Raw genomic sequence first — 15695 nt, 5'->3', positions numbered from 1 at the left:
GATTTCAGATGTCATTGATAAAACTGCTAACATAAGTGAAAGTTGTGCTGCTTCCATGTACATGTGATTCATGAGTATAAATCTACTGCTGAATTAGTTTTCTAAGAAAACAAAACCCCGCAGGTCAACTGGAGAAAAAGTTGAAAATTTCAATAAAAACATTCGTAAAAAGTATACTAATATTTTTTTTAAACAAACTGCCTACAATAGATATAGTGTTACTAGTTGTAAATAACATAACAATCTACCAAATTTCCAAGAACAACTTTTTATAGATTGTTAAAAATATGAATTTTAAGTATGTAAAAGGGAACTAGGAAAATGCTTTAATTGACAGGGATGGTGTCATTATATGATGGAAACATTATCTCAGTAAAATAAAGAAAATGAGGCAAAAAAGCCACAGAATATATTATATGGATGAAATTTTGGTCAACGAAGGCCACACGAAAAGCTTTGTTTAGAAAGATAAAGCTGTGAATTTGTCAAAACAAGTCTTTCTGTGCGGCTCATCAACTGGTAATTAGGCTCCATCAGGTAAAGGTAGGCGTCTCATAATTACACATATCAGCAGTGATACTGTCAATTGTGATTGAATTGTTTAATCTAAATCTACATGATATTAGCATAATCAGATGCACACCTTTTGAGAAAGGAATGGTTTAGTGATACGTTACCTCTTCTGGAAGATAAATCAATTATTTTCTTAGATAACACCCCTTATCATTCATGTAAAAAGGAAAAATTTCCAACCAAGTCTTGGAAAAAGAATGATATCAAAATGTGGCTTAGTTAAAAAGCAGTGATTCTTGTAGAGGTTGAACTTAAGGTCCAATAATTGTAAAGGGTTTTGCGTATTGAAAGTAATTTAATGTGTATAAAATTGATGAGTTAGAAAGATCCAGTGGTAAAACCATGTTTCGATTACCTCCCTGTCATTGTAAACTCAACCAAATTGAGTTAATTTGGGGGTAAATCAAAAGTTACATAGTGTCAGAAAATACTACGTTTAAAATATCTGATGTTAAAAAATTTATGCTTAAATCTATCCGTAAAACAGGACAACAGGAATGGAAAAACTGTATAAATATAAAACGGATACTGTTGGACCAAATTACAGGGGATTGGATAATATAATAGAAAAAAAATTGAGCCTCTCATTGCATTTTTTAATACCGACTGCACGATGAATTTTTTGAAATAAGATGACAAAAGCTGAATTGAACCTATTATTTGTTTATTATCATAAATTTTTAATCTAAAATATTAGTAAAATTTTACTTTATACTCATGAATTATAAGATGTGCCAAACAAAGTAAGAAATATTTATGGATCATGTAACATGTCTTAATTTATTTAAATTTAAAATATATGTATATTTTTTCTAAATTATAATAGCGTGTGGTTACTGAATATTACATCACGAGTTTTTTTATATGCATCAGGAGATGCTTGTGAATCGGCCACCTGAACAGTCACACACACAGTTTGTTTACATGAACTTTATTAGCTAACTGAGATATAGTTAAATAAAAATTATATTTAATTTTAATTTACATTACAATATGTCTGATCATTACTTGAATTTGCTATTTGTATGTTTTACTTCACTGATGTATTCCTTTCTCCCGCTAACGACCACTAAGTTACATAACAATAGGTTTGGATATTAATAATTTAAGTCAACTTATCCTATACTTAGTACTGAGTATTATAATAATAATTTTAGATAATTTTTTGTTTAGTTTCATCAGAAAATTTAGGCTGTTTTTATGATTCCAGAAAATGTATTGTAATTCCTTGGGAGAAATTGTAATACAAATTTAATGAAAAACTGCAAGTAGGCAACATTCATTTCCAGTTACAACTATTGTAATATTCCATAGTACAATGTATGTAACTACTTGTAATTTGATGTCTAACTTTCTTCTAACAAGTTATAGCAAAGTTACTGTCACTCTGAAAATAAATAGAATAAATATATGAATAATTTTCACCAATAACTTCAGAATATTATCTATCATTCTTACCTGAATCAGCTGAACAAAAATAAAAAAATTCTCAACAAAAATAGAGCTTGTTCAAAAGATCCTCCATTTTACAAAATCCTTTTAGAATCCATACATATCAAACCCAAATAAAACACTTAAAACTTAAAACCAAATAAAACTTTTTTTTATTACAATAATAATTTCACTTTCCTTCAAATATATTAAAAAGATTACAGGGTAAGAGTTAAGAAAATAAAATACCTGAGGAATAAGAGCTCTTCCAGAACATCTCATTCTGACAGTTTCCCCAACCTGAGCTATTTTATACGTCGGTTCTGATATAGAAATAGATATTGAGGGAGGTTGTATCGGTGGAATACTGGTAGTCTGCCCATCAGTTGGTCCAGAATCTGAAAAAAAAATTACTGGAATATTTTATCAAAATAAAACATTTAAAATAAATTATCTTTCACACTAATAACATATGTTGTAATACAATTTGATAAAAAAATCCTCTTGATTTTAATTTTTTTTTTTAAATTAAAAAAAAACAGAGCATCAATTTTTTATAAACTATCAATAAAATGTTTAATGTTGTGCAAGTTCAAATAAAACAAAATTAAATGTTTTAAAATAAAAAAAAAATACGAGTAAAAAGTAAATACATAATAATAATTATTAAACATTAAAAAAACAGCACTAACTTCTGATGATATGTCTGTTTAATATTTTTATACACCTTTCCATAGAAAATTCACTGTTTATCTCACTCATTGCAAAGAGCCAAAATTAATTTTGATGATAATACAGTCACATAATTTTAATTTATAAATACTCATAATCCTAATAATTATTATTAATATTAATGACAATTAAAATGCGCGCGCACACACACAAACACATACACTTTTTTAATTTAAGCTATGTAAAAAGATAACTGATATAATATGTAACATTTACACTAGTACAATAATAAATTGTAAAACAAAACTGTTTAAGTTCAGAATATATCACAACACAAATAGAAAAGAATAAAAAAAGCACAAAATTCAGTATATCATAATTAAAAGTAGCTTCAACTATATTTATCTACGATAATCAATAAGAAAAAACTTTCATTATTTAGTTATTAAAATCAGAAGCTATTAGATTTAAAAAGAATAATACAAATATTACATTAATTTAACCAGAATTATGCATAATTATTTGAATACCTCTATTAATCAACATCATTTAAACCAACCAATGAAAAACTAATACCTACATATTTACAATTAATTATACCATACTATATAAAATTATATACACATCTCCCAGAGGAAAATTACATTTTTCTATGATAATAAAATGTCATGTATTATCAATACATATTTTACAAGTGAAACTTACATCCACTACTTTTGAAACCTACAAAACAATGCTTTTAAATTAACATGTATTTTGTAAAATCAAAATTTCTTCATAACTGGACATTTATGTTAAACAAACAAAAAATAAAAAACAAACCAAAAATAAAGTTTCATTAAATAGTAATAAAATATTTTGAATTTATCCTATTAAAAACATTAATTAGTTTTTTTTTACATTTAATTTAATTTATTATTTTGATTTAAAATAGTTTTTTTTTATTTAAACATATTTCTTCATCATAAAACTAAAAAATTATGACGTCTCATATGGAACTTGCTTTTTCAAAGGACCTTTTGAAGCAATTTATCCACATCTCCTTTAGTGAAGTTTTCATTAGCAATGATGTTAATAGTCATCTTAAAAAAATTAGGAACTTCTTTTTTATTATTTGTAATTATAGCATTTCTACTCACTCCTGAAATGATCTATAAAATGTATTGTTATTTACTGATCAGAATAAAATATTCAACTTATATTTTGGTATGTAATTAATATATCCCGAATGATTTTTTAATTTACTTTTTTAAGATTGCCACCATTAACAGAGGTGCTAATGGAAATTACACTACAAAATATTCTGATAATTGGTCCTGAAAAAACCCTTGGAAGCAAAAAATTACAATATACTGAGGGGGTCATTCATAAATTTCAAATTTTATCACACTTTCTCATGTTGTTCAGTGAATGTATCTTCAAATAATATTTTGAGAAAATAACAAGAAATATGCACAAATATGTGGTTAAAATAAAGTTTAAATCGCATAAACGTAAACTTCATAATATAACACTGTTTTGAAAGATAAAAACTCCATTAGGTAGCATTAATTTCAGAAACAGTTTAGATCAGTCTGCATTACAACAATCCTATCCATCATCAAGTACAGCATAAGCTGAGAAGCTAAAAAAAATTACAAAACTTAGAGTATTTCTTCAGTGATCATAACACCTGATTAAAAAAAAAAAAAAACCAAATAAGCCAAAGGAAATATATGATTTGCAAGTACAAAAATTTTCATTTAATAGACTTGTTAGTAGGCTCAAAAGGTGGGGGGGGGGGGGGTAAAAATACTTCTTTCAAGTATGGAAAATAGGAAGAAACTGACTCCATATCTAAAATTAGATAAAAATGCACTTATATACAGACCACTTGTGTTAGTACTGGATTATTTACATGAAAAATATTACTCTGTTTTTATACAATTAACAAGGTAATAATTATATTTACTAAAAATTAACAATTATTATTTTGGGTTAAGCAGAATATAATTGGAAAAATATTTTAACATAATCAGTCCCAACTAGATTTTTAAATGCAAAACTTCCAGTACATATTTAGTTTCCCCTGTTTTTCTTTCTAACATATAACTTTTAATACAACTAAGTTATATAGAGAGAAAATATTCCTTAAGAACCCAGTTGTTTTATTGTATCTAGAATTTATAATCTAGTGGCTTCCTAAAATAAGCTGAAAATGACTACTCTAAATCACTTATTCATAATGTGTATATTTACAAACTGAAAATAATAACACAGAATACCGAAAATTCATAAGTTTATACAGTGTTTAGAATATTTACTTAAATTATATGTAAGTTTATTGAAAAAGAATAAATAACAGCAAAAAAAGTTATAATACAAAAAAAAAATTGTGCTCTGTTTTTATATACATTTTTAAAAATATTTATTTACAACATACTGCTAATAAGGTAAACTATATAAATTATTTAAAAAAATAACAATTCCCACATAATATAATTTTTTTCACAAAAACAGCATAATTACAAAACACTAATGCATAATGGACAAAACAAAAAGCATAATTATATTTTGACCCAATGCACCTGACCAGGACAACTGCCAAAACAAAGAATGTTTAATTTTTAGGAAAAATGATAATTATTATGAAAAGTGTGATATGAACTGGAACCCACAGTCATGATGCAACAAAGAATTTAAAAACGGCACAAAAGCAAAAAGTGAATTGACTTTTGTTATACATGAAACAGAATATTAACAACAGAAAATTGATGTGTCTGTTCTAAACATCAAAAATGACTGTAATAAAACAGTAATTAAAATAAAAATAACACACTTTGTCCTTATAATTTTCCACACATCATTATCATGGATAAACTGGAATCAACTATATATCAAAATCGTGTTATTCAGTTGATAAAATTACAAAGGATGGATAAATGATGAAGTTATAAACAGCAGATAGACACAAGAAAATACAACTTTCTTGAAGAAGTTATGAAATCATTTATTTAAAACAGATTTAAAAATTATAAAAAAAAATTAATTATCAGCATACAAAATATAAATAAAATTTGAATTAGCAAGTACGGATAAATAAGGGAGAGTTTGTGCATGTAACATGCACCTATCTTATTCATAAGCCATCATGTAACTTCTTCAGTTTAACTTCTTTAGTTTCCTTAAGAGTTGTCATTTTTAAAATACAGAGTATGATGCTCACCGACAAAAAAAATTTTTTTTTTAATTTGAAGTAGTTACAATAATTAAATAGAATTAGAATTCTTTTTATTTTAAAACAATATAAACAACTAATGTGTTACTAGCAGTTATGTTGGGAATGACTTATTATAAATATTCTAGATCATAGCTGGGAATCAAATCCAGGACCTTAGTTTTAAGAAACATGCACAGCCATTGCCTGTGACATAATGAAGTGTTTGAAATTTTATTTTAAACCATAAGAAGAATTATCAGATGTGAAATATTAGAGATATTTTATTTTTTTGTTATTCAAGTTAACAAATTTTATAGATTTAAATTCTTTTTCACAAATTTATGTAATAAGGACAAACTGATGTTATAATTTTAAAAAATTACAGAAAAAAATATAAAAATATTTAAGCAAAAGACTAACACACAATGTAATAAATTATAATATTGACTATGTAACGATACAGTTACATAGTTTATATTATAAATTGTGCAAAAATGAAGGACTAAACAGACAAGAAAATAACCAAGTACAAGGACAATCCGAAGCTGTGAAAGTAGCACCCATGTAGCCCAATATGAAGGCAAGCTCATAAGTTCATTTAATGTCAACCTGGATTAATCATGGATGACAGTGATCCAACTTCAACACCTTCTGAATTTCTCACACGACAGTTGACCATTAAATGATTTGGTTTTATTTGTAATTGCCACACTCTTTCTGAACCCCATGAAAAAAATCGTTGAATATTGCTAAAGAATTTTTCTGAATGAGAAGTAGGAAGAAGATCCATACGTTCAGGCGGTCCAATTAATGTTTCATCAAATTCAATCCTTAACCTTTCTGAGCTATGATAACTGCAGTTGAAACGGACATATGTTCCAACAGGTACAGTAACTCTTTCTGGAGATAATATCATCATCAGGTGGGCTAGAGTCCAAGAAAAACTCTCATTTTAGTAAATTAAATTTTTTTCAGAATTTCTAAAAAAAAATTTAAGAACTAATTATTAGTAAATATTATTAAAAAATCACAATTAAAAAAAAACAGCAATATTAATATTAAAACATGTATCCTTACCTTTCAATACATTACCTTACCTTTTGTTACTGCACAAAATGTCAATTTCTATGATTCTAGAAATCTTTAAAGATGAATTTTCAAAGTTATTTAAAATAATACTGTTAAATCTGGTTGTTTTCATTACGTTCTTGTTAGAAAAAAATAAAAAGATATGTTCAAAAAAGTTTTAGTCATGAAGAGGTATTGGAATGACTTCACCAGTAACCACAACAAGCAATAAAAAACTCATTTAATTTATATACTAAAGAGATCTCACTCAATAGAATCTCTATAGAAAAAAGTTATTATCAAAAATTGTACTATTTTCATTGAATGAGTCCAGTATATTCAATATATATTTCTATATTTTTACAGGATGGTATTTGCTTATATATTCATTTCAAGGAGAAAAAATTTGTCAATTTTGAATTGAAGTAAATTTAAAAAAAATAAAAAATAAAAAAAATATTTAAATCTAAAATTTTGTGATAAGAAGTTGAATAAGCGTTATCTGTGGAAGTGAGTAATCGTTTTTAATTTCTTATGTAAAATTAAAAAAATAATCAGTATTTCATCTAATTAAATACCAACCAAAACCAAAAATGAAAATAAATAATGTTGACTGTTGTTCAAAAGAAAATAAAATATTATATATATTACTCTCTCACAGTTAGTCTGTGTAAGAGCATTGTCCAAATTATTTCACAAAATTTCATAAGTTCTGGAAAAAATAGTTTTGGCGGTGTAATCTAAACAAAACAACTTAATCTGTATAAAATCGGTCAGCAATATCAAGATTAAATATAAATAAACCAATCAGATCTTAAGTAATAAATATAGGTATTATTTTGAAAAAGACCCATGAATGGAAGACTGAATAATCTAATTTAGTATTACTTAAACTCAAACACTGTATTTATTTTCTGAAGTATTCTACTTTAACATATAAGCCTATATGCATAAACAAAAAAAATATATTAATAAAAAAGATTGAAGCAAGTTCTTATGAGCACAATAATTAGTTACACTGCATATTTTATGACTACTCAGGTGAAGTTTACACTCCAAATTTAACAATAAAATTTAAAATATTTGTGGCATACTGATAATCAGGCAAAAATAAGCAAGATGTCATCTGGAAAAAAAATTCATCCACTTTTAGCAGCCTGTGATTTTGTTTTTACTGCATAATTATGCTATAAGTGTCCAAAATAACCTTCATAACATCTAATTCACCATCTGCATCACATAAATTTTATCTAGTCAGGGGATTAAGAATGATGATATTACCAACAAATGAAATATTACAATCATTCATAATTACTAGCTTTCAAGACCAGTCAACTGACAGAGCGTTTATAAAAGAATTATTTATTCTCTTTTTCTGTTATTATTAGTAAATACTAACTGAAAATGTTGACAAATCACTATTAACAATCATTTTATCTTATTTTAATTTTAAAAAAAGTTAACAAAATTAGTAGCTACAGAATCATCATCCGGAGAATGAGTACATAACTGGACATTTCTATTAGTGAGAAAAGGCCAGATTAAAAAATTAGTTATATTTTACTGTAAAAAACTACACTACATATTACTACATTTAACTTAGAGCAGTAAGTACATACAATCTACATGTAAGTAAAAAAATATGCAAATTCTAAAATGGAACAAAAGATATCTGTGTAACACTTCAGTAAGAAACAAAAATGATACAGAAACTTGTTAATCAGAGTAAAAAGTGTGATTAATGCAGACTGTCTTACAGTACATCATCCATAATCTATGCATGTTCTGGCCTTTGGAGGAAAATTTACATTTCTTTCCAAACCCCGGCTGCGATGGCCTTCTATTTACCTATGCACTTATTACTTAATTGTAGTTTGATACCACACGTAGTTAATGTCATCTGCTGCATATAAGAAGAGAGTGATTAGAGGGTATAATTTAATTTTAATTGTATTACTAACAGTAGCTCAGTAACAGCTTTGGCAATGAACAAACATAGATTGATGACTACGTTTATCCTATATAATTATTAATATTAGTTTTATAAATAATATTTCTGTCTTACTTGTATCATTCAGCATTATGATGGTTGATTAAAGGTACCTGAACAATAGATAATAAACAAAACCAGTTGAGGAAGTAAGTAAATAAATATTTTTGAAATAAGAAATTAAAATAATCAAGTTAAGTTTAGCTGAATCATAGAAATAAAAATTGTAAATAACTCGTAACTCCTAGGACTCTCAAATTGAGTGCAAAAAACTGAGTTGTGGCAACAATAATTTTTTTTTTAATTTTTTTGAATGATGATTTGACTATGACAAATCATCATGGAATACTACATGACTGAAAATTTATGATCATAAAAATTGATTATTGAAATATGGAATTAGTTACAGCTACGTACATTGCACTTCACAATATTTATGCATAATCAGCTAAACAAAAGCACAATTTATTGTTTGGTTAAAATATTCAAAGGGAATTTTCTCCACTTGATGTTGAAACACCAGTTCACAAAAGAACTGCAAGAAGTCAAGCCAATATTGCTGCTGTAAGTGCAAGTGGTTTGTGAAAATCAAAATTTATCGGTTTCACATTGTTCACAAGAACTGAGTCTTTCTTCCATAACATGTTAAACTTTGTGTAAGGATCTTGGTCAACACCCAAATAAGTTTCAACTAACTCTTGAATTAAAACCACAGGATTACTACTATTTGTGAAGATGGTTAGCTGATTGGACTTTAAAGCGGCTCAAAGTGCTGCTTGATTTCATTAAAAATATCTTTTCAGATGAGGCTCACTTTTGGGTCGATAGGTTTGTAAACAGGCAAAATTGCTATGTTTATGATTATTCCATCCACATATAATTCAACACTGAACATTACATCTGAAAAAAATCATCATTTGGTGTAAGCATCATCGGGGCATTGTTTTTTTGAAAATGAGCAAGATGTTGCTGCAGTAAGTGGTAACACCATCAAGCTATGATTTGTGATTTTTTGTTTGTTAATTTGGAAAATTTTGATGAGATAAATGGAAAGGCCAGAAACATAATTGTATTTAAAGAGCCACAATATAAAGTAAATATTTTATACCAAGTACATGTAAAGTATTTTTGTAAGATCAGTCAAATTATGGAAAATACCTTTCTTAGTAATAAAAAAAAAATCACATACATTTGATGTTTGTGTAAAGAAAAATACCGAAAAATGTAAATTGTACGTGTAGAAATTGCAAAACTAAAAAGATGTATTAAGTCAATATCTGATTAGATGTAATGAAATTTACATAAATTCTGTTAGTAAGTTTTGGTGAGCGTTAACAAAAATTAAGGCAATTAAATTTTTAAGACTTAAAATTAAATGGAATAATTATAATAAAACAAATCAAACCATCAATTATTATTATTTTTTTTTAAATTATTAGAATTAAGTTTAAAAGAAAATTTTAGAAACTAATATTTAAAAAACTAAATCCTGACCAAGACTGTCACAGTAGGGCCCAGTAAATGATGGTTTACAATGACACACAACTCTGAAGTCTGGTCCGAGAGCACAGCTTTCTTCATTTCCATTACAAGGACATGGATTACATCGGTGATCAGTCTCTCTGTAATAACCTGGGCTACATAGCTACAACATAAAAATAAAAAAATACATTATATAAAATATTAATGAGGATTTTGAAGAAAAGTAAAATTTATCAATTCTTTAAAATAATTACCACAATATTACCTTCCAGAAGTTGCATTAAATATCTCAAAAGTGCATTACTATTTTTTTTTTTTTAATTATAAAATAAAAATAGAAAACAGAACTTAAAAACTCTTTAAAGAAATTTTTTAAAAAGAAACTCATTTACCCCTGAACAAAACAGGTTAGGAAAATGTATTCCAAGAATATGAATTAATCAGTATTTTCAACAGATTACTGCTTTCTCCTTCCCTAAATGGATTACACTCATTAAAGAATATTCTATAATTATTAATTTATAAACAAATGATAAATAAAAAAATTACAAAATGTTAAATTTTGTAAGTATAATTAAAAAAAAAAAAAGTTGAAATTTTGTTTTCACCTATTATTTTCATGCTTACAAATAGATTGCCTAAAGTTTTTATGGCCAATTTTAACACCAATATTAGTGCAACAGAATCTGCAAGGGGTTAGGTAATAGCAATTAAACTCATTATCAAAAAATCAGTCGGTTTTTGAAGTAAAAAGTTCTAAGATCCAAATCCTTGTAAAGTTAGTTGCTTTTATATGTACTTGAATGATAGACTGTGGATAACGTTGTTTTTTTAGCAGTTGAGTTTCAATAAACCACACACATCTCAGGAGTGGTTGACCCAACTCTGTTCCAAATTACATATTTACCAGTACATTTACACTAACATTGTACTACATCTGCAGCTACATCATCAGGCCTGGCAAGCCAGTAGTAGCAATTGCATTTGCCTATACACATACCCAGACCCACCAGAAGCTGAAAAACTGGTTGAAGAAAACAAACATTAATAACAATTTAAGAAATTTTGAGCATTTTTTCATAAAATTTTCACATGTATAAATTAAATTTTATTTAAAAATAATATGGCCAGTTACTAATAAAAGTAATATAGCCACTTAAGTATTCTCAATCATAAAATTGAAAATTTTTTATCACATCAGAACAGTAAACAATGTTTATTTTTATTAATAGAAATATTTAATCACATTTGATTAGCAGTGGTAATCATTTAAGATGATAAAAATCCAATACCTCCTTTTCGATGAATTCTAAATAATATGCCACAGAGTTGTTTTGAATTAATCTTGAATAGATTAATTCAATGAACACATAATTTTCAGATAAGTAAAAAACCATTATAATAAGAGAAAAATATTTCTGATTTATTTATACATCAAGGTAAAACTTTGGTCGTACAACTATCTATAAGTTTTTCTTATACTCTCATTAAATATCTGTAAAATATATTACTTTCTGATCCAGTACAATGTCTTCATCATTCAGCAAGATTTTAAATAAATAAGATCATAACTCATAAACAATACATCACATCAGTTATCCTAAGCCACTCACAAACAATAGAAGATTTAGCATCGAAAGAAGCTTTGCCATTGGCACAAGAGATATTAAGTCAAAGTAATATAAAAATATGTATTACTGTAAAGCATGTGTTACAAAAACATGTGACTGTAATTCTAATTTATAATTTTGTAACATAGCTCCATAAAACTTCTGACCATTCATGAATTTCACCCCAAGTAAAATAATAACTACTCTCAGTAATTTTATGTATAAGTAAACAGGGTTAATGTTTGTAAACTACATTTAGATTGTTACACAACATAGTAAAAAAAGTGTTCTATCCTTTTACTACAGTAAACTTTTATCATAAAAATATCAAAATTATTCCTAGTCTACAAAAATATGATGAGAATGATGAGTATAGAAATATGTTAAAGGAAGGGTGAAAACAACTCATCCTTCACTTCACTTTTCATATTAAACATGACAAAATTCAAAAGTACATGAACCACTTTCAAAAATATATAACTATTATTAGTTTTATTTTCTAAATTGATATTATACTATCTCACAATAGGCTAATTATGAGTTAATTTCAAGTTTACAAAGTTCAACAGCTAATCACCTTTAGATTCTAGTAGTATTGTTAACTGAATTAAACAATCAAAATAGAGTGGAAAAAATTGTATCTAAATTTAATTTACTATATTATTTGTCAAAGCAGATGCACAGTAGTTCTACCTGGAGTAACTGAAGTAGTATTGCAATACTAATACTGCTAATACTACTAGCATTAATACTACTTTTGTACGATGGGATAATTTACCATGACAGAGCATTTTAAGCAACAAGAAGCCAGTCACTTTGTTGCACTATGTTGTTAATTTTGCATTCTTCATATCTGTTTTGTAAATAATAATATTCTCCAATGATCATTCTTTGTTTCCACATAATATAAAGAGCATTTTTCAACAGTAATTTTTCCCTTCCATGTTTATAAAGATCATTTTTCAACATTCATTCTTCGTTTCTGAATAATATAAATAGCATTTTTAATATTTATCATTGACATCATTTTTTGATTCTACAACTTCATTCTTGCTTACCTTCACGATTTCCAAGAATAAATATATAACCAAAAAAAAATATATAAAAAAATATATTGCAAGTTATATAGCATAATAACTTTATCACAATAACTGAAGAAAATAAAGAAATTTTATGTTTAGAAAATCAAGCTCTTGTAGCTTGTAGCTGACCTTTGTGACGTGTGCCCGTATGATTTCTAAAGTTATAAGAAAATAAATAAACTGGAAGAAAATGAAAATTTCAGTACCCTTAAAAAAATCTCATAAAAGAAAGAAGAAGAAAGTTAAGATACTTTCAAAGATCTGTGCTGAGAAACATTCAATATGACTTTCATACATGAAATAGTACAGAAACTAATGCTTTTAAAACCAGAAAATCTGGATCTCCAGATACATTATATACCTACAACTTTACTGAAAAGTGTATGGGTCTTAAACATTAACATGATTATTTACATATTTATTGATATGGAGTGTAATATATAATTAAAAACTAAACAAAAAAATTGTGCACCGCCGCATATTAATCTTAAAATATGTTTCAAGTAAAATATAACTTGCAATTTTTTTATCATAAAATGTACACCTTAGTGTAATATTTAAAAAAAACTATTACTACCTCACATGAACTTCCTTGGTATCCTGGAGGGCATCTGCAAAGTTCAACATGTGTTGCAACTTCTTGACCAGTTCTTTGTGATACCTAAAAGATATAATGATTTAATTTCATATTATTCATGAATTACAAGTTAAAAAAAGGACTTCCACATATTAACACTTAGTAAATAAACAAGATATATGATTCAAAGATCATAATTACTAATGCTTAAACATTTATTTCATCCTTAGGAAAACAAGGAATCATAAAGCTTAATATATATTTCAATATTAATAACTTGAACATAGTCTTGAACAATTTTTCTAAGCATTAGTTAATTCTAAGAAAGCTTAGTTAACAAAATTCAGTTATAGTAATTAAAAAATTTGATCTTACTGTTTATTACTGTATTGCATTATAACATACACATGAGTACCATAAAATTACCATCCATTCATGTTTGTAGGCTAAAATCAAAATTGAATGCAATAAGCTGTTTAACATATTTTATCTAACAGGATGAATTATTAGTATATCGGTCCTAGTTTCCATCCCATTCATCAAATGTTTCATACTATTACTACATAACAAATACTCAAAAAATGTAAAAAAAGCAATTTCTAGAATAAGACAAATTGACTTTCATATGTATAAGTGCATAAAATCCGCACTAGTACATAAAATAAAGCATTTATACTTAAAAAAATACTTTTATACTTAATAAATACTATTTTTTACTTACTAAAGCATTTTATTTACTTACAGCAGTATCAAGGCTGACATCACTAATAGAAGTTGAAGTAGTCTGTGTGCTGTGAGTTGCACGAACAAGAATTGCTTCAACAGAAGATAAAGCAGTCATAATATCAACACGAGAAGCAGTTCTTTGGCCTAATGTTGGATCAATGCGACGCCAAACATTAGCAACTAATGGAGCAACTCTAACCTGATAAGGAAAATAATTATAAAAATAATCTTTAATCACAGTACTAAAATTAATTAATTGGCTACTTTCAAATAATTCCCAGTTTATTACATTCGGATAATCCAGTTATTCCTATAATAATTATCCATTAAACAATAAATTATATAAGAATATCAATACATTGATAAAACACAAATTAACAGAAATAGTTCTTCAAATTTGTAAAAGTATCAACTAGCGAGAGATCCAATTGCAGAAATGAAACCCATGATACTCTTTCTTTTTGTACTGTTTATCATAACAATATGAAATAACTGGTAACTGTGAGATTAACATCACATAAATCCTTCAATTACTGGATATGTTAATGGCCTCAATTGAGGTCCATTGTAGAATTATAATTATACTAAATACTACAGAACTCATGAAATTCTAGATCTAAGAATTAAGTTAAACAATAATAAAATAAGCTGTTTATTTTATTACACATGTTTGCTCTAACATGCATGTTAGCACATGTTTGCCCTAAGTTGAAGAACATCTTTTCTTTTTTCTAATATAATAAAAACAAAGTTTAAAGATTCTATTTACTAAGATTATTATTACAGAGCAAAGACTAAAACAGATTAAAATAAAATGAAAATTTAAATTAGATTTAGATATAAATGTCATTCTTTCTATTAAAATTTAAAAAGAGTAAGAGTTTTCACTGTTATATATATATATATATATATATAAAATTAATTTTATATAAATATAATTAGAAAAAAATAAAATATCGCCCTATTTTTCCATCTTGTACCTGGTACTCCACTTAAGTCATTATTGTAATAATAATAAAAATAACAATAATATATGTATTTAATAAATTATAATAAACATACTGTAGGGCGATCAGGTTCCAATTCCTCATCACTAGTCCAGTAAATAGAAATGCCATTACCAACAATTACAACATCTCTATCATATAATGGTTTACCCTCTGGAAGACTAGAATATGACTGGGTGAAAGTTAGATTACCACCATATGATGTAACCTAGAAAAACATAAGAATTTATTATAATAGATTTTAAAAAAATAATTCCACAAAAGAAATCCAACTAACA

General features: G+C 26.4%; 1 protein-coding gene across 15 annotated transcripts in view; it reads right to left on the bottom strand.

The window, feature by feature from the left end:
• trol (terribly reduced optic lobes) overlaps window positions 1-15695 on the bottom strand; it is a 1106314-nt gene that overhangs the window by 158116 nt on the left and 932503 nt on the right. For 14 of the 15 annotated variants that reach the window (XM_075355875.1, XM_075355878.1, XM_075355876.1 and 11 more), the window contains 6 exons: window positions 15473-15625; window positions 14427-14609; window positions 13685-13768; window positions 10428-10578; window positions 6485-6802; window positions 2254-2402 (listed from right to left, as the gene is read on the bottom strand). In XM_075355875.1, coding sequence (XP_075211990.1) covers window positions 2254-2402; window positions 6485-6802; window positions 10428-10578; window positions 13685-13768; window positions 14427-14609; window positions 15473-15625 — 1038 coding nt within the window. The remainder of the gene's footprint in view (window positions 1-2253; window positions 2403-6484; window positions 6803-10427; window positions 10579-13684; window positions 13769-14426; window positions 14610-15472; window positions 15626-15695) is intronic. The other variant, XM_075355883.1, reaches the window with a different exon arrangement.

Source organism: Lycorma delicatula, chromosome 2 (genome assembly GCF_047948215.1).
Source record: "Lycorma delicatula isolate Av1 chromosome 2, ASM4794821v1, whole genome shotgun sequence".
NCBI classification, from domain to species: Eukaryota; Metazoa; Arthropoda; class Insecta; order Hemiptera; family Fulgoridae; genus Lycorma; species Lycorma delicatula.
The sequence above is the reverse complement of the archived record's forward strand: the minus strand, read 5'-3'. Positions and strand labels throughout refer to the sequence as shown.